Source organism: Pipra filicauda, unplaced genomic scaffold (assembly GCF_003945595.2).
Source record: "Pipra filicauda isolate LSUMZ 115617 unplaced genomic scaffold, ASM394559v2 scaffold493_size893225_pilon, whole genome shotgun sequence".
Taxonomy (NCBI): Eukaryota; Metazoa; Chordata; class Aves; order Passeriformes; family Pipridae; genus Pipra; species Pipra filicauda.
Window position 1 is genome coordinate 88,729 of NW_024104635.1, and position 19,882 is coordinate 108,610.

Consider the following 19,882-nt stretch of genomic DNA (forward strand, 5'->3'; position numbering starts at 1 on the left):
AATGCTCAGGAAGGGAATTGTGTGCCCTGTGTCACTCTTTAAAGTGACTGTGGGAATGTGCACAGGGCAGCAGTGTGGGCAGTAGAACCCACCCAGAATTTTAGGCTGTGTTAACATCTCGTTCATATTTCTGTAATTCAGAGATGTGTTCTTTCTCTTTTTTTTCTCAATAAAGGTCTGCAATTTAATTTAAAACAGAAATAAAACTTCAGTGTCCAAGGAACTAGTCAAACATTGCTTGCTGGTTTTCAAATAACAAAAAAATTATGTGCTTTTCTAATGCTGATAATAGGACCCTGTAACAAGCAGCTGCTAAGGTAGCTAAATGTTAAGTCTTGAACTGAGTTATTCTGTTTTCAATTCTTTATAGCTTTGCTGAGAATTTAAGTATTCTTAAATTATTAGGTTTTATTATTATTATTAAATATTTAAATTATTAAATTTTCCACGTTTTTCAAGTGTTTCACTAAAGTGTTTTAGCCACCTTTGAGAACAAGAGCAGAAAGAATAGTTGTTGGCCAGACTGACTGCGTCTGGTTTTCCTGAGGACCTTCAGTACACCCAGACTATGGAACACAACTTTGAAATCTGCCCTTTGCAAAAATCGAAGCTTTGTGGGAAAAAAAATTCAAGTTACCCTTTTTTTTTTTAGAAGATAAACTTAACAGCTGGCTGCTAGAGTTTCAGTATGCCAGCCCAGAAGGGCTGATATTTGACAATTTTTTGCAGTAGCAATATTGTGTATCAATTCTTTCCACGCAGGATGTTGTAGGCCTAGAGCCCATAGCTCCTCAGTGCAACGGGGCTGACTGGGAGGATGAGGCAGCAGCTTAGCTGAAATCCTGTCTGTGTGTCTGAGGGCACTCTGCCTGCTGCTCTGAGACACAAAAGGCAGCCCTTTTCCCATCCACGGGTTCCTGGCAAGGCCAATGGCCTCTCGATGGAGTGTCTGGGGCCTGTTCTTCCTGCTGCTGGTTGGCAACAGCCAAGGGGAGGAAGTTTTGTGCACATGCATTTACTCTTCCTATCCTGCCCTAGATGGTCACAAAATTTGAGGCCTATGCTTCAGTATTTTACACTAAATATACCTGACACTAAAGCCTCTGCTCATGACCCTCTCCCAGATAAACCCCAAGTTGCCTTTAAACCTGTAATTTATCCAGTGTCCATAGGCCTGGACAGAAACAAGCATTGCCACTGAGATAGGGATCACACTGTGATGTTCTCACTTCGTCAGTCTCACTCAGTTCTTGCAGTGAAGACTCTGGTGTCTCCAAATGTGTACAGTTAAACAAAAACAAAGTGTCCTCCTGTGCCACTGAAAGCTCAGCTGTAGTGAAAATGCTCAGGTTGACTCCTGAGACCTTGGTGCTATGAAACAGAAAGTAAAATTAGGAAATAATAATGTGCAGTTACCATATCAAAGAAACAAAAAGGAACAGAAATAGCAGTGCCTTGCATGCAGCTGTCACTTCTGGGCAGTACTGTCTGAGGAAAGAACCCTTAAAGAAATGAGGACATTTCCTTATGGCTTATTTTGTATCAGGAGTAAGGTGCAATTGTAAAAATCAGCGTTTATCTTAGGAACACGATAGACTTACTCTCAGCTGTGCTGTCTTTCCTATTATCACACAGTCCGACACCTACAGACACTGTTCTTGGTAATATTGTCACCTTATCCCCGAGGACAAAACTACGGAGCGAATGCTTCTATCAACAAGGCCTAAGAAGGAATAGAAAGTAATATATCCAGATGGATAATTGGAAAAAATGAAGCAGTGTATTCATCAGAAAAGCAAACAGGTCCAAACAACTATAATACACTTGTATGTATGTATGAGAAGGTGCTTTTTCTATCTAATCATTCCTTCACAGTCAGCAGGAATCACTGCAGCAGAATGCTGTGGAGGTGAAATTCTCTTTTTTTCTGGGCTAGGATCAGATTTTTCAATCTCTCCAAAACTCTTGCTAATTCAAAAGAGTGTTTCTAATTCAAAACTGCATCTTGAGCTGTAACAAGTTCTCCAAAATATACAGGGTATATGATACATTTTACCTCAGGGACATTTCCACATTTCCTTAAAACACTTCTGAAAAAAAGAGTTCCATCACTTTATCACGTTTACTCTTCAAAGAAACACCCGTTGGAGCAGCTCTGCAGTATTTTAGATAACTATTTGGATTTTGTTTCATTTCATAAAAGAACCATCTTTTAAACATGCTAATCCTAAGGTATGCCAAGGTAACACTATGTGAAGCTGTGCATCATCTAATAGAATTAAAGCAGCAGTGGATCAAAGGTCTTTCCAATCTTTAAGAAGTGTATGGACAGTAATATCCAGCCATTTGGTACACCTAGACTAGGAAAAACTGTTAGCTGGTTTCAGTAATTACCATTAAGGCAAAAGTGCATCGTCTTTCTGATTGTGCATACACCTGGAGGGAGATGGCTGAATTTGTTATATTAATTCTAAAATGACTAAGCCAAGAGGAAATAAAATTTTGTTCATTTCTGTTACTTAATATTCTGATTTATTACACAAATATGTATTCCTTACCAATCTTCAAATTTCCAAATAAAAGTACCATTGTAAGACACTTCATTGAGCACTCTGACCAGCACTTTTTTGCAGAACTCTTTCAAAAGAAGGCAAAAGATCCCAAACCAAAAGAAGTGTAACACTCCAGTTCCCCAGTCTTAGATTTTTCCTGCTCTGGGCTGAGTGAACAGCACGTGACTGTGCAAGTAGTTTTGCTCCCATCTGTATTTCTGTGTCTTTAAATATTGTGAAAAAAATTCTAAAAATCCTTAATACATATCCCTGTAGATTTCCTGTAGTAAAGGGTGTAAATGTGCATCAGATTCAGTCTTCTTGATTATCTGAACGAGCTGAGCGTGCTCTGTGACAAGCTGTCGGAGGTCAGCCATTTTCTGGAGAAGTTTTGGGAAGAGGAAGGTGTCATCAGGATGGTTGGTCTGCAAGTGAAGTTTCAGTACGTGCACAATGCTCTCCTGCATTTTTTCAATGTGTCCTACATTTACGAGACCGGGACGATCTGTTCTCAAAACAAGCAAAAGAATACATGTCATAATGTTATAATGACTCATGAAAGTACAGTTAGAGGCAGAAGTGATTCTTCAAGAAGGGTAGAAGCTTTTCCATTAAAATTATTAATTCATGTGAGGGAAATTGTAAGATGTACTGCCTTAGAGAACAAATATGTAATGCTTACCTCCACAGCAAATGATGGCAGCAACAAAAAGGGATATATCGCTGTCATCCAAATCCAGTGCATTGAATTTCATTGCAAAATCAAATTTTGGCTCCATTATATCACAGAATGGCTTTCTCAGGCTTTTCAGGAACTCCCGGGTTATAAAACCATTCCCATAGGCCACCAGCATCCCGTCCTTGTTCATCACAGAGGCCAACATGGCAAATATGGCTTCATAAACCCCGTATTTTAATAGCGTCACTTGATCGTTCAAGTCCAGGCTGGAGAAGCCAGGGATGGATTTGGCAAACTCAGTGAGTTCGGTGACGGTCTCTACAGACGTGCACTGGCAGCAGTGGAAGATTCGAACTTCTGCTTCCTTGTTCTGAATCCCATTGGCTACCAATTTTGCCACCAGGGTCTTCTCTGCCATACATAAGGTGTCCATATCATGGATAACAAATGGCTACAGAGCAAAAAAAACCCCACTAATGTAGTTATTAAATAAAGGCTATTAATCATTGGCTTCCTAAAGAGTAGGAATTTTGATGAACTTTGATTTACGTGCTAATCTTTCCTATTTCTGCATCAAGAGAAACACTGCATGACAGAACTACAAACTGCAATACCTAACAAGTCTGCTCTGCAAACAACACTGCAAAGTGTATGGCCTGTCTTTAATTTAGTTTGATCTAACAGTTATAGTGAAGCTCCAGCAGTCCTGGGCTTAGTATGCATATACCCACCTCAGAGCAAGTCCCAGAAGGTTCACAAAAGACTTGTATTACCTTCTCCAGAAGCCCAGGCTACTCTGTCTACACTCCTATCGATTCCTAAACTAACTACACACCTGATGCACATCATGATGCTTTCCTGAGGTATCCTAGGGGGAATACAGACAGTCATTTCAATAGAGGACCGGAATGTGAACCCTGCATTACTCCTGTGTTTCGCTATCAGATTTTCAGAAACCATGTCCCAGCTGTCCCACCTTTCTAACTGCAGCTGGTGCTGCGTCATCTCTAAACACAGAATCCCACCAGAATGTCAGACAACACAAAATTTGGTCTTTTCCATAGCCCCCTTTGTTTAGAGAGGTATGTGCATTACAAACTGACGAGCCGCTCTCTCAAAACATCCTATCAAAAGCAGCATTCAGCCTTTCTTCAGAATAAGCAGAACTCAAAAATATTTTGATACAGATCTGCAGAGCAATAATCCAAACAAAGGGCAATCCACTAAAGAAAAACAACAAAGCTCAAAGCTTCCCAGCCTAGTAGAGTCATGGCAACTGACCTTGAACAGAAATCTAGTTCCGTACACACCAAGCACCTTTCCTCTGCTGTTCTGCTCATCTCAGATTAAACACCACGAGAAGCACTTGGTGGTCTGTTAGAAACTCATAGGATTTATTTATTTCACTCAGCAAACTGTCAAACAGGTGAGTTTCCTATGGTTGTCCACTTCTGAAATGCTTAACCCAACTACATATTCCATCTCTCACTAGCACAGAGCAGAACTTTCTTTGGGCCGATGGATATGAGTGCAAAGTGACAAAGCAAGAAACCCAGCACATCTCTAAATCCTTTCAAAGATGTACACTACCTTACACACAGTTTTTGGAATTTATCATCATTTCACTATGCAGAAAAAAGGTATGGCCAAGGACTTAGGAGCTAAATTTAAAAAAATTACACCTTAGTATCACGAGAAACGCTTGTTCATTCTGAAATTAATTGCAGCTGTGCCATAAATTAGGCTTACTGAAATCAGCTGTTAATGTACAGCTTCAAAACAGGTGGGTTGCTAATTACAAGCAACAAACCCCTTCTTTCAAAATTTGTTTTTCTGCTAAAAAGTCGAAAGAAAATTAAAACGTTCGTTTTCTCAAGAGATGATGAAATAGGTTAAAAACCCTCTCCTTTTCCCTGCACATTGAAAAATTTGGAAGCTTAACACAGTAGGTCTGATTTCTCCCTAATTGTTCTGTGTACATTCCCCTGACACGTGAGGCACCACGGGCTGCTCTGGCGTGTGGCTGTGACCACACACATGCAAACACAAGGGCTGGGCTGCAGTGCTCTGGGACCCAGCCCTGCATGTGTGACACACCTTGTGCCTTATGGTTCTGACAGCTGGGGACAAGCAGGAAAGGGACTTTCTGCAGAAACCCACTCAGTGAGCTGTTAAAGGTGGTATTTGCTGTAGCCTTATGGCAGCTTCTACCCCCTAAAATGTTTAAGTCTGTGCTTAATTTTATACATCTCTTTAATCCAATGAAAAAGCCTGAGATAATTCATGTGTCTCTCTTTTAATGCAGAAAGCTGTAAGCTTGGCTAGACTAGACTGCAATATGCCAAATTCCATAATGTAGAAGACAGCTTGCTTGCAATTTTTGTAACACTCATCCCCACACTTACATGGTTTTCATTATGGCATACAAAAACCTCTTCCCTGCAAGTTTTTACTGAAACTGAAGTTGTTGGTAAAATAAGATACTTATCTTCTACATATAAGTAACAAAAACCGCAACCGAACGTAATAAATATGCAAAAAGTGAAACAAGCCAGTCCTTACAATGATTATACACTTTCCTCTGCTACAAAACAAAAAGCAGGTGGATAGCATTAGGTAGACCTTGCCTATATTATCCTGAAACAAAAATAACTTCTACAGCATATGTGTCTTCACAACCTCGCTCCTGCCTCTCAAAGTAACTGTACAGTAAAGAGCAGGAGGGCTGGGGGAGGAAATGGCCAGCACTGGAAACAAAAAACTCACAAACTCATTTTCTTTCCCCTCCTGCTATTAATATGGTTCTGATTACAATAAAAGTCATGCAGAGCTCCTGTACAGCCTACAATATAATAGTATTTATTCTGGCATTTGTGACAGAAAAACATTATAATTTTTTTTCCCACTGTCATAATAGGAAATTAATTTTGAGCCATTTCCCCCCTATCAAGAGCTATTCACATTCAGATGTCACTTTATTTTTTGATTAAGAATTAATTTTCATTCCCTTGTGTATCTGTTACAATTTAATATTATGAGTTTCCACTTACAACTCAATCATCTGACTTTCCTAAAGCTTCTTACTATTCTTTTAGGGGTTAAAAACAACCATATTAGTACAGGTATTCTTTTTGAATATTTCATGTCTGTAGGAGCGTGATATTTATTTTCAAAAAGATTTGCTAAAGAGCTTAACAAATTGTTATGATCACCTTATGTACTTGCTAGCTTTATCCTAAAGTAACAGAAAAGTACTTACCGGATTGTTATTGGTTTTCCCTGCAAGGATGATTCTGGCTTTAACCTTGTTCATATTGAAGTTTTTCAGGTAAGCATCATGAATTCTTTTGGCAAGTGATTTAAGATCTGCCATTTCTGAATCTTCTACGTAATTTTCACCTGTTAGAATTTCTGCTTTCAGCTTGGCCTTCTCAGACCTTGGCATTCTTCCAAAACGTATTGCTGATGGGAAGATACAATTGTAAAACAAACTTCAGTTATAAAGAAATTAAAGGCTTTTACCATTGCTGATTAGAGTAGTGAGACTTCCTGTCTAGAAAAACTGAGGTGGAGGTGAAGAAATCTCCTCCTCTCCAACACAGTTAGTGGTGACTAATACAGTAGGTTAGTGTATTAGGAAATGAGACGTTTGAGCACACAAACTGGTATCTGCAGTGAGGTAGAACACATGCCTTTTCCCTCCTACATTGCCTAGGTACTCGTATTTTGTTTTCTCCTTATTGTGTTCTACAGCTCCCAGCGTGAAACTCAGAGTCCGCGCTGGGAATTGTAAGCAGCTGAGTGAACTCCTGGCAGGAGTGGCAGGGAGGACACACCCCAGCTGCAGAGCTGCAGCAGAGCCCGGCCCAGACCCGCTGCTGGCTCCCAACACGCCTGGGTACGGACGTCTCCTGGTTCTTGGCCAAGTGCTCTTGCCATTTAGCTATAAACCAGGTATGTCCACCTCCTTGGGTTTCAGTTTCAAACCAAACCAGCTCCACTTTAGAAAGGGCCTTACCCTTGGGAGGCGTGCAAGGGTTTGAGATGGCTCATACAGCCAGTGACTCGTTCTGCATTTCAGCACCCAGGCTGGGACCTCGCTGCTTGGACTGAGCCATTCAGGGCACGGGCAGCACTAGGCCTTACACGTGCCCAGGGCATCTTCTCACGAAGGAGGTGACTCTAGACATGATCTGACATATGGTTGTGGACTTCAGTGGAAGTCCAACATGGAAGGCCTGTTTGGAATCTGGCTTAGGTGCTTCCTTCCCCTTAGGGGTGGGTCATCACAGCAATCTAATGAAAAGTGGAAGAACACCTGCTCTAAACCCAAACGTACAGTTTTAAGGTCGTGGCTGTAAATTTAGTTCTAGCTTTTTTCCTGAGAAATATTGCCAGTGTCTTAGTAGAGTGAAACAGCTTCAAATGGATGTCAATGCCTGCCAACTGGCACAGCTCCCTGCTCAGCTCCCGCCCCTCTGCTGGCTGGCACGCTCTCCCCGAGTCTGCTGCTTCAGGATGGTTATCACCAGTCTTGCAGAGACTATCAACCACCTCCCAATGGACCTCAGTCTCAGTCAGGACTCACCACAAGGGAGCAGAACCAGAAAGTCAACTCTCCTGATGCCTCCTGCTGGGACTCCTGACTACAATGTCATAAGCAGCTTCCCCAACCATGTTCCCACCCCAGCTATCCGGACTGCATAGTTTCCTTAGAAGTTTGTCTCCTAACCCACAGCTTGTCACCTAGCCCAGCATTTTCACTCACTTCCAAATTGCACCTGCCCCCAAGTTCAGCCCTGGCAATCCCTGACCTATGTAGGAAAAGCAAACTACAGTCATCTGGCCAACAAAATGTGCTTTCTCATGGCTTGGCCTCTCCCATGTTGCTCAACAAGCTGTGTCCTGCCTCGTGGGTTGAAACTGGCCTGTAAGCCACAGGCTTACCACCCTTATCTTGAATCACTAACACAAACAACAATATAACTTTTAAACTGGCTATCTAAATGCTCTGAATTTTTACCATTCTATTTATCAAACAACCTACTGGATTCTTGTGCCACAGCCAGCACAGACCTTCACCCTCCCACCCCCTCCCCACTTTCTGAACCATCTGCCCAAGAGCTTTTGCACTGTAACCTGAAAAATAATGAAGTCTGCTTTCTACAGATTTCTATCCTACGTCATTCCCTCTCACAATGAGCTAGTTGTTCTCCTCCTACTCCTCTACAAAGCCCTTGATCAGAATTCTTCCAGTACTGAAATTTGTTTCAATTGGAGTACTGGTGCCAAAGTTCTGGGTGAAGAAAGCAAATAAATGAACATTCATATGGACAAACTGACATCCAGCACAACTGTGTAAAGCTCGTAGTGGCACATTTGGCAGCTCTGTACCAACTACATGAACCCACCAGGGAAACTGGTGTCCCCTGCCGCAATCTGTCCCGTAAAAAACCTGAGGTTCAATCCACGTGTATGAGTAAAAACACTATCCAAGTGCCTGCTTCCAGCAGCAGGCTCTGGGTGGGAACAAACAAATTAAGGGCACTCTTACCTACCATTATGTGACATTCCAACTGAAAGGCACTTTTGAAAACGACAGTACTGGCACTTATTACGATTTTTTTTCTGAATTTTGCAGTTGCGATCACATTTATCATAGACGAGTTTTAAACGAATTGTTCTTCTAAAAAAGCCCTATAAAAAGTTTAAAAAAACAATATGTAATGTTAAAGAATGCTGACTATTAAGCTTCAATCATACAGGTAATTTTTTTTCTTTCATTGTTTATTGATGTGACTCGCAGAACAATTCCCAAGGTGTAACCTGTCTAGAAGCACGAACACACGCAGTGCAGTGGCGGTCCAAGGGCAGGTTCAGAGTGGAGAACACGAAAGGAGGGAGCAGCTCTCAGCCCTCTCTCCTGGGGGAAAGAACCAAGAACCCAGAGTACCTGAGCAGATTTGCACTTAGGGATGAAGCAAAACAGTCACATTTTGCTTTTGTTTGTGTTCTCTCAGTGTCCTCTGCCAGAAATACCCTTCATCTTCCACAGTGTAAGTCACATACACACACAAAATCACCTGGTCACAAAATCACCAGGTTTTCTTCACCCAGCACATGTGAGGGGTATGAGGACACAGCACAGGGCACAGAAGTGCCAAGGACACACAGCTGAGTGTTGCAGCACAGCCTCTACCCCAACAGCTCTCACCACGACGTCTCAGTGCTGCCTACAAACTCTGAAACCACGGGGTCAGCAAACCCACAGCCAACCCAACCTTGTGTGTCACATGACAACAACACGGCATTTAGGCTGGGGACACACCTGGCTGGGGACTGGTCCCCCACCTTGAGCAGATATTCTGCATTATTCCCTACCATTTATATTCACGTGATCATATTCTGACATGGTGCATGAAAGAAAACTGTACACAGTATTGTAATGTATTGTAATGCAGAAAAAAATCAAAAACTAAAACATCAGATGAAAAAGAAAATAATTTTATAATTCATGGGCCATATTATCCCAAAAATGATACATTAATGATGAGAGTAATTTGCCCCAGAGACGTGCCCTGGCCCCAAAACTACAAGAGGCACAATGCCAAGTGATTCAGGCACAATGTGGCGGAGATGAGAAATTCGGGACTTGTCACTGTTACAATGGAGCCTAGCAGACTGGCACGCTCCTTGCAGCCATACTGCCAACACAAACCAAACACTAGAGGAGCAGGAAGGCTTTCAGTTTTGGTCACAGTTTGGTGTTTTAAGTTGTTTTAGTGCTTAACTAACTATATCCAGAAAAGCAGTGTTAAAATGACCGTTGCAAGTCGCTCCTACTTGACAAAGGGCTGCTATTGAGTTATGGTGTCTGAACAATTTACTTCGGAAAAAAGATCACAGATATGTTTATATTTAAATAATTGTAATGGCTAGAACTGTCACAATCAAACATTTCTGTGCCAAATGTTTATGCTCATATTACCCCGTAAATAAAGCAACGTGATTTAGGTTCTTAAGAAGAAAATGATGACTGTACCTTACAGCCTTCACAAGCATGTACTCCATAATGGTAGCCTGAGGCTTTATCCCCACAAATTCTACATTCAATGTTTAATGCTCCACTGGATGATTCATCTATGCTACCTGGAGCTGTGGCAAAATTAATGGATGAAGGACTGGATGCTGGTGAAAGGGTGTCTAAAAGAAAAAGGAACACTTCATAAATACTATACTATCCAGGTTGATACAATTTCTAAATTAAATTAAAACCACACAAAAATGAGCTTTTTCTAAAAAATAATCTTGAGTTAACAGTCATTAAATGAACTAATAATTTAACCATAAGTCTTTGAAAAATAATTCATATTACCAGTGCAAACACACACAAAACACAGGGTGTACCTTGCTAATTTTGATGGGACATACAATGTCAACAAACAAAAAGCTTTGCTGAAGTGACTCTGGAAACAAGAACTAGAGGGGTGATAATGGACTCAGTAAATACACACCACACTCAGATATTTTATGTTTTGCTTATAATGGGAACAGCATTTCTTGAATTGTACAATGAAATAAACTCTCCAGATGTGTTACTAGTAGATGAAGATGTTACAAAACTAACAAGTTCCAACCTTAATTATTTCAATTAATATTTCCACCTTGTGTAAGGAAAATATTTTCTGAGGCCAGGATTTCTTCTATCTTCCATCTTGCAACTTGCACCACAAGACTTCGGCAAATTAATGGGTGTGTTATTTTAACAGACAGATTAAGAAACACTCACGAATGTAGGTCAGCAAGTATTATGTTGGAAAAAACCTTGGCACAGAACTGAGAGTCGGCATTGCCAGTGCTGCCAAGCCCACAGGCATCAGAGTCATCAAGAACAGCCTAAGCCCCAGAATTTTTTTTAAAGTGTGGTTTCTTTTTACTTGCCTTATGGAATTTGAGCCTTGGAAGTTTACATTTTGCATCTTCTTTAATCACAAAAATAGAACATTTTGCAATGAACACTGAATACTCAAATGAGAAGGTGACACTAGAAGGTGATCTAAATCATTGTAGTAGGGCTTGTACAGACTTAAAAATAATTGCAAAACCTCCTGTCTGAAGGACTAGGTTATAAACACATACAGACATACATAAAGCACATCATAACTCCTCCTGTCCAAGGAACCCCTCTAATGAGAATGTCTGCAACCAAAAGGGAACCAAATCATAGTTCTACAAACATCCCTTTGGCCAGTAGTGCCAAGAGGCAGCTCCCCCTGCTCCCTTCCAAACTCACACAGCTCTGTTACTGCAGGTATTGTAAGGTGGAACAGGGATCACAGGCTGGGAATCGACTGCAAGTTAAAAACCCCTAAAACCAAACCCTAATGTCAACCAACCAGAAGGTTAATTGTAAACTACTTCAAATGGCTCTACAGCTAAAAGGTTTGCAGCCCCCCAGGTTTAACAGGAACACCTCACTGACATCATCACAGTGTCCCACCCCCTGCAGTGATTCCCGTGCTGATCTCTCCAGCAAAGCCTCTCACAAAGGTTCTTGACTCTGGACTATGTAATGTATGAGCACTGAGACTGCAACTGGCTACTAATAATGATTTTTAAAAATTATCTTGAAAAAGGTGTTGATAATAATGGTAATTTACATCAGAAACTTCATGCTACAGTCATTTTTCAGTGACATTTTTCTAACAAACTAACTTAAACTTAAATATTGAAAGACAATGCTAGAATCAGTTTATATATTTCTAGTGTCTCTTCATCATAAAAACCAATTTAAATAAGTTTTTAATTTCTATCACTATATTTATAAAAGAAAGGTTTGTGATAAACCAAAATTCTCTTACCTGTTATGACTGAACCATCAGATCCTGGACCATTTCCCAGTGACTGGAACTCTGTTAAGCTTAAAGCACCAGAACTATCATCACCTAGAGACTGGGAGAGGTCTTGAATGTTCTCCATATCTTGTAGGAACTCTCCAGATAAAGGGCTGTCTATATCCTCCTCCTCCAAGGGAGTAAGGGGATAGAGCTGGTTTTCAGTGTCCACCATTTTGATCAAGCAGAGCAGTCACTTAAACTTCTTCACACTGGTGAAAGAATAATTTAAAAAAAAATCAGAATATTAATTTTTTTCTAAACACTTGAACCAGTTGCAGCACACTGGATACAGGAATTCTAATCCAACAGTGGAATATTATACAACATTCTGTTGCTCTGGAAGCTTTATGCAATATGAATCATCAACAACACAGGGGAAGGGGGAAATTCCCCAAAAGACTTCAATATGAATGAAAGTTATGACAAGATCAATCTGTAGATTGTTGTTTCCTCTCTATTGCTGAGAAAAGTTACAAACTGTGTAAGAAGGCACTATGCACTTCCCACCAAAAATTTATAACAAACATCAATATTCCACTCACTCTTCTTGAGTAGGAGAAAAAATGAGATGCTGTCACTAACTTGCCATCTCATACTACAAAGACCTTAGTACCAATCTATTTGCCCAACTTCTTGGAAACAGGGTAGTTTTAACTAGAAAAGGAAAATTATTCTGTATCACACAGTGCAGCAAACAAGAATATCTAGGAGACCAATGAAGGGAATTTATCTGTGATTCCCAACATCAGTTACAGACAACAGGTATGTTTCTGTCCCAGCTGTGCTGTCAGTGAGAAGCTTCACACGCCTCAGCACCCCCCGTGCCCTGGGCTGATCCCACGGTTTGGGCAGAGTGAGGGGGGATCCTGCCCCTCTGCCCCCAGCTGAGACCCCCCTGCAGAGCTGCCTCCAGCCCTGGGAACAGCAGCACAAGGACGTGGAGCTGCTGGAGCGAGCCCAGAGAAGGCCCCGGAGATGCTGCCAGGGCTGGAGCCCCTCTGCTCTGGAGCCAGGCTGGGAGAGCTGGGGGGGTTCACCTGGAGAAGAGAAGGATCCAGGGAAACCTGAGAGCCCCTTGCAGGGCCTAAAGAGGCTCCAGGAGAGCTGGAGAGGGATTTGGGACAAGGGATGGAGGGACAGGACACAGGGAATGGCTTCCCACTGCCAGAGGGCAGGGTTAGATGGGATACTGGGGAGGAATTCTTGGCTGTGAGTGGTGAGGCCCTGGCACAGGTTGCCCAGAGAAGCTGTGGCTGCTCCATCTCTGGAAGTGTCTGAGGCCAGGTTGGATTCTTCAGGAATGTATGATCACATACCCAAGGCAAGTGGCACAGATTACTGCAGATAATCTGACAAAGATTTTATGGCTAAGCCTTCTGCATGCATTCAGAACAACGCCTGCAATCTCACCAAGACTCAAGATACAGAGACGTTTGGCAGATGAAGAGTCCTTACAAAACGTTACTTTGACAAAGAAAGAAAGAAAGAAAAGGAACCAACTGCAAACACTCCTGGTTAACATCACCAGTTATTCTCTGGCAATACTTTCAATCTCGAACATCTTTGTACCATTTCTCTGTTGAGGCAGCATGAGTAAGCCCAGTCACACCTGGAACTAGCTGTGCTGTTTGCCCTTGGTTATCTATCAAAGTCCCTGACATAGGCAGAACACACTCAAACTGAGAAATGAGAAATCACCTGTATGGACCTGTGAAAACAAAGTTACATTGCCATCCCCGAGATGGAGCTATTTTGTGACCAGGGAAAAGCACAAAGAAACCTCGATGTACCTTGGGTTTGTGATGATAGCTGAGAACAACTGTTCTCCAGCAATCCAAACGAGACCACCGCATTTGTCTCCCTAAGGAGGCATCAACAAAAAAGGAAGGAAAGGAAAGGAAAGGCTTGGGAGCAGAACTCTGAACATGGCAACAGCTGCCTGGTATCGCCCAAAGTGCACCATCCTTTTCCACATTTACAGCCAGTATGAAAAATTCACCAGCCTTTTGAGCTAAATTTATATAAAAACAACCTAACAGCTAGTGAAACATAAATTAGGTGCTTCTTGTTTTAACTATTACATACCCTTTTGTACTTTCAAACACTACAAGTAAATTACAGCTGCTTAATCATTACAGCTCTTGTCAATGATTAACTGGTACCTTAGCAAGCATACCCATTTCTGAAGACTGTCAAAATACACTCATATTTTCATTACTGAAAAAGCCATAACTGATTTTTTTTATAAGCACAGAAAAACTTTAAATAATATGTCTAGTACTCATGCAGTAAACTGCCTTCTGGCTTCTCTGTGTTTTGGGCATGTTTCCACATGCATATGCTTTCCTTGGCAGGTTTCACATAAAAGGCATTGATCCTTGCTTGTATGAAAATAAAGCTTCTAAAATAAAAGGGGTAGTGAGTATGAAGCTCATGTAAGTAATATTCCCAGAGTGTTTTGCTTTACAAAAACCTGTACGTATTACAACAGTAGATGTGGTAGCTGCAGCGTGATGATTCCACTCAGACACTTGTGTCTTTTAAGTCTTTACAAAAATTCTGTGTCACAAACATATTCCCAGAGGATTTACTTAGTTTCCCATATAATACTTTAGCCTCCATAACCCCTTTCCTACCCCTACATAAAACATGCACAAAGTAAACTGAAAACAAGAGATCAGAACATAGAAAAATAAGGACACAATTTCATGTAATTATGGTTCTAGGGTTAAACAGGCTTTACTGGTGCTCTCTCACATCCCGTTATCTCTGAAATATGCCTATTTTCAAAGGAAGCCTTTCCCACCACCACACTGCAAATACCCACTGAGTAACTTACCTATAAACCTGGCACAGGTCTCACAGAACTCACAGATTATCCCAGAAGAGCACCTAATTGTGCAGCTATCGGCTCTTTGCCTCAATTTTGGAAAGGGATGGAGGGACACTGAATCCCCGGCCCTTCCACATTTAATACTTGCCCCAGCAGGGGTAATCCCTGTAAGGAAACAGGTCTCTGAGATGCAAAGGTCTCTGGGGAGCAGTGCCAAAGTCTGAACTTATTGCATACACAAATTGATCGTGTAAAGGGCTTGCGTGCAAATAGCAAGGTTAAAGTTGAAACAATCATTACCTCCAGGTCACTTGGAGAATGCTGGGGCTGAAAACAGCACATGTAAAACCAGTGATTGCAGTAGATACTTCCAGAAAATTAGGCGAATAGGAAGAGCCCTGAATATGTAAGCTGCAGGATATTTCCAATATCCTGATACAACACATAAAAAACAACTGAAAATAAAAAATTTGGCACCTAAAATGTGACACTCACACTTCTATCTGGGAAAGGATGCACATTTTTCTTCTCTATCATCACATGACAATTGATCCAGTTTCCATACTCTGTAACCTTACATACTAGTAATATTTTATATTTTACAAAGTATTAAGAACCTAAGACAAAGAGAATTTACTATGCTTGTGATGAAAAATTTTCCTAAGCAACCCCTTCATCAAGACTGCCAGTTCCACACCCCTCTCCTGAAAGAACTCACACTGGAAAACTTTGTCTTTGCTCCAAGACAGCATATGCAACTTACAAGTACCCTTGCCTTTAAAAGAAACCAGAATTCACATACCCTAATTTTGAAAATTGATAGTAGAACTGTAAAGGTAAGATCTTAAAAGCTACGTGAGGAAAAGTTCCATCAACTGTGATTCCAACTCTCTCCCCAGTCCCACGGCAGGGCAGGGGGGAAGAGGCTCCGTGGGGCTCGGTTGCCAACTGGGGCAAAGCCACGACAAAGTGCTAAAAACAAGATGGGAATATTTCTTTTTTGGTTTTATATCACTTAAGCAAACCCAAGGAAAACTTATGGAGACAGGAAGTTGCGTTTCTTTGGTCCCAGGATTTTCTGTCCCCTTGGATTTTAAAAGACATTGCCTGGTGTGTATTACAGATCAGTGTCTCTGAACAGGACCACTCATCCCCCTTTTAAATGCAATCTTTCCGCTTTAACTATTCAGCTGCATTCCCAACCCGTGATTACATATACACAATTTCCTCCAATACTTTCTTTTACTTATTTAACACGTTCGTTATACACTAAATAGTTCTAAAAATTGTTTGTTTTGCCAGGATTACTGTTTAAGATGTAACTAATAACAGGACAACAACAAAACCATGCAGGAGATAATTAAACTATTTATTTCAAATATCATATCCTCTCACTTTCGCACAGATGCAGTTACTAAGGGAGCAAAAAACGACAAGGCGGAAATTAATTTTCAGCAAACAGAAATAAGAGAGGTAATTCAGCTCACCTAGTGTCAGACAGCTCACTTAACATGTTTGGGTTGAGCGGAGCTCAATGGAATTTCCAGAGCCGTGACTAATCTTCCAGGCCATGATTACATACTAAAGACGTGGTACTTTTCAATGAGGTCCCTTCCCTGATCCAGTTCACGGCAGAGCCTTACAAATATTAGTGCTGGCTCAATGCAGGGAGCAGAAATAAGCAGCTGGGGAGAGGGATACACGTGCTGCATGGCCAACAAACAAACGTGCATGCGCAGGCTGAGCCTCCCCTGCAGGATGCAGTGATGGGTCTGTAACCCTGGCACCCGCACTGCCTGCAGGAAAGAAGCCAGTGCAGGCTGAGCCTCCCCTGCAGGATGCAGTGATGGGTCTGTAACCCTGGCACCCGCACTGCCTGCAGGAAAGAAGCCAGTGCCTCTTCAGGCCCCGGGGAGAGGTGAAAACTGCTTTGCAGATCAGGCAGCATCTTTATTAGATTAAGTGGTATTATCATCTTTTGACAGGGGCATGGAGGTCAGGATCATGCAGGCTGGTATGGGCACATCCCCCAGATACTCATCATCCTTCCAGCACTAAAACTCCCACAGAAACTGAGTAAATGGAAGCTATGGGCATTTACTCTGAGTTGAAACAACATGCTCCAATAAACAACTGAAGTAAAATAATAGTTCCAATGCTGGAAACTCAAGATGAGACTAGAATCTAGCTCAAAGAAAGTCTTCAGCTGCTTGTAAAGAATAAAACAACATCCTAGCAGCAAATGGCTTTCTAAGAGAGAATTTTAAATTCAACAAGGCCCTCAAGAACCTGGTAACTAGGAACCCAGCTCAGAACTCTTTACATTTACACTTTCTTATTAGAGCAGAAATAGATTTCATCACATTTCATCCACAGCATTAGACTAGTAACTCCAGTCACTCTAGCAGACAGCTCAACTTCAGATGTAAAGGCAGACCACAGCTCTGGGTTATTGGCACACTGAGATCTGAAGCCTGTACTTAAATCAGCCCCTGCCATCCCCCTTAACAACAGGAGCCAGATTAGGCTTCATCAGCAATGGGACAGAAAGGTTGTGCAATCTTTGCCTCCAGGCTCCAAAGACAAGACTTACAGGTCTATCACCTCAAATCTGCACCTCTCTGCAGCCGTGCTTGCTCTCTTCCACACAAACGGCCACCAGATGTATCACACACGGCATTGCTCAGATCTGCAGCGAGCTCCTTTCGGTAACAGAAACATCTTCTTCCTACCTCACTTCTGTAAAGGGTGGAGATGGAGTTGTTGCTTGAACTCAAGCTCAAATAGGTCCAAGTCTGCACAGAACACCAGTAGGACTTGGAGATTTTTTGGTTAGTATTGGGTTTTTTCCCCTCCTCTAAATGTGAGTTTTCATCCCAAGAGTAAATGTTTTGGAGGTTTCTGCAACTGGGAATAGGAAGACTTGACTTCTCTTTCTAATGAATGCTGAACTGAAACTAAAGTCAGAAGGAGTTATATGCCAAAGGAAAGCTTTCAAATCTCTTTTAAATCTGTGTCTGCTGAATTCTTTAAAGAGTTGTCTAGTCAGGACTTCAGTATAAGTCAATAGTAATATTAGTTAACAAACTATATAATACTATATTAGGGTTATTGGCCACCTATAATGTTCTCCTTCACTTTACTATTTTCTTCAAGAATTGTTTTTGGAGCAGTCTTTGTTGCACTTTTTTTTTGTTGTTGGTTGGTTGCTTTGCATTTTTTGAGTTTCTGGGCTTTTGTATTTCTTTAACTACATTATAACTCAGTCTAATCTTTAGATGATTCAAAAACCAAGCAAACACTGTAAAAGACTTAAGTGGAAAACTTTCTGTTAAAGTCTTTCATCTTGCTTCAACTTTTAAAATCCAGATGCATAGAAGTCCTGAAAAAGTGGCAATTTGTAATTGTGTGCCTCTGTTTCCATTTTTATAGTCAATAATGAGCTCTGACACATGGGTCAGAATTGACTAGAAGCTTAATCTATAAATCTATAGAATAAAGATACTATTTTTAACATGGCTTTAGAAAAAAATCAGCCTGGACAACAGTATGAAGGAAGATTTTTCAATTCATTACACTAGTTATTTGCACTTAATGCAAATATTCATATTGGAGTTCATAACATCCAATATTTTTGAGGCACGACCATTGAAGAAAGTATTTTATTAACAAGAGATTTCAAAAAAAGCAACAATCATTTCTTTTCCGCAAGAAACTAAGCCATGGCAACATTGTAGTAACCAGTACGGTTTTGAGTAGTCCGTGTTCTCTGTCATGGGCTGTCTTTGAACTTCAGTTCCACCAGTACCTCTCAAAGCCCACCAGAGTTTCTAAAGAACACCCTTCACTGTTCTATAAACTTTTACACCTGCAACACACTCTCCCTTTTTCTTTCCCCTCTCCAAGGAATCTCCATGTCCAATCTCCAATTTGCATTTCCATGTCAGTACCTCAGGTCACAGTGACATTCCACTCAAATCATTCCATACCTGAGGAGGATTCGAATGGTTATACGTGTTAATCATATCAGCCACGGCAGTTTGTGCTCCAACCTTCTCCAGACTCTAAATCCTTTGTGACAAGCCCTTGTGGGCTGTGAGGCTCCCAGCACACCGCTCAGCACACAGATGCTGAACATGCACACGTGGGGACCACAACTGCTGAGAAGCCAAGATCGGGGGCATCATGTAGGGCTGTTCTCCCTACACGTACATCGAAAGCTGGGATTTGATTCATGGTTGATATTTGAACCAAGGCAAGGTCACATTCAGACAAACATGACATACATGTATTTGCTATTTGATCCAAGACCCAAGGTCACGTTCACACAAATGTGTCATCTGAGTATTTGCTATATTTTTATTACCCTGCTGATGAACTCAAAGCTCTTTCACTTTCCCCATGTATCCCAAAAAATCCTTACCCATTTGTTTGGTGTGCCTGAGAACTCCTCACCCATTTATTTGAAAGTCACCTCTTTTTTCTAAGTTTTGCAATACTGTACAAATGTCTGACAAGCTAATTACATTAACCAAGATTTTGAATTGATTAACAGTCAGGGACACCTCAGCTTCAGAGATCAGTGCTCTGATTGAGGCTAAATCTGGTTGCATGTTATGGCCAGAACTAAGAGAATTAAGAAAAAGGAACAAACCAAACACCCCACAAAAATTGTCTTATAAACTGTACGCACAGATTAGATGCCCTAAACCATTATAATTTTTTTTCTAAAAGTAATATACAAAAGTAAGTTTGAGTGGTGAAGTCAAAGCTGATTGTGACACGTACAGGGTTTACAAACAGCCCACGCGTTTGTCCCAACATGCTGCTCACTGGGAACCAGATCCTTAAGACTGAATTGGAATGTTGCAATTGTTTCCTTACACATGTGATTACAGCATCTCAGATTATGAAAAGTGCC

The 19,882-nt window shown here is 41.2% G+C and overlaps 1 protein-coding gene across 9 annotated transcripts in view; it reads right to left on the reverse strand.

Annotated features, from left to right (window-relative positions):
• Nucleotides 1–669: 669 nt before the first annotated feature.
• Nucleotides 670–19,882, reverse strand: part of PPARA (peroxisome proliferator activated receptor alpha) — a 117,705-nt gene continuing 98,492 nt past the window's right edge. For 8 of the 9 annotated variants that reach the window (XM_039386583.1, XM_039386584.1, XM_027742511.2 and 5 more), the window contains 6 exons: nucleotides 12,093–12,337; nucleotides 10,274–10,434; nucleotides 8,790–8,928; nucleotides 6,491–6,693; nucleotides 3,235–3,682; nucleotides 670–3,057 (listed from right to left, as the gene is read on the reverse strand). In XM_039386583.1, the coding sequence (XP_039242517.1) occupies nucleotides 2,810–3,057; nucleotides 3,235–3,682; nucleotides 6,491–6,693; nucleotides 8,790–8,928; nucleotides 10,274–10,434; nucleotides 12,093–12,300 (1,407 nt within the window). In that variant the 5' untranslated portion in view covers nucleotides 12,301–12,337 and the 3' untranslated portion in view covers nucleotides 670–2,809. Of the gene's footprint in view, nucleotides 3,058–3,234; nucleotides 3,683–6,490; nucleotides 6,694–8,785; nucleotides 8,929–10,273; nucleotides 10,435–12,092; nucleotides 12,338–19,882 lie in introns of those variants that run through there. The other variant, XM_027742542.2, reaches the window with a different exon arrangement.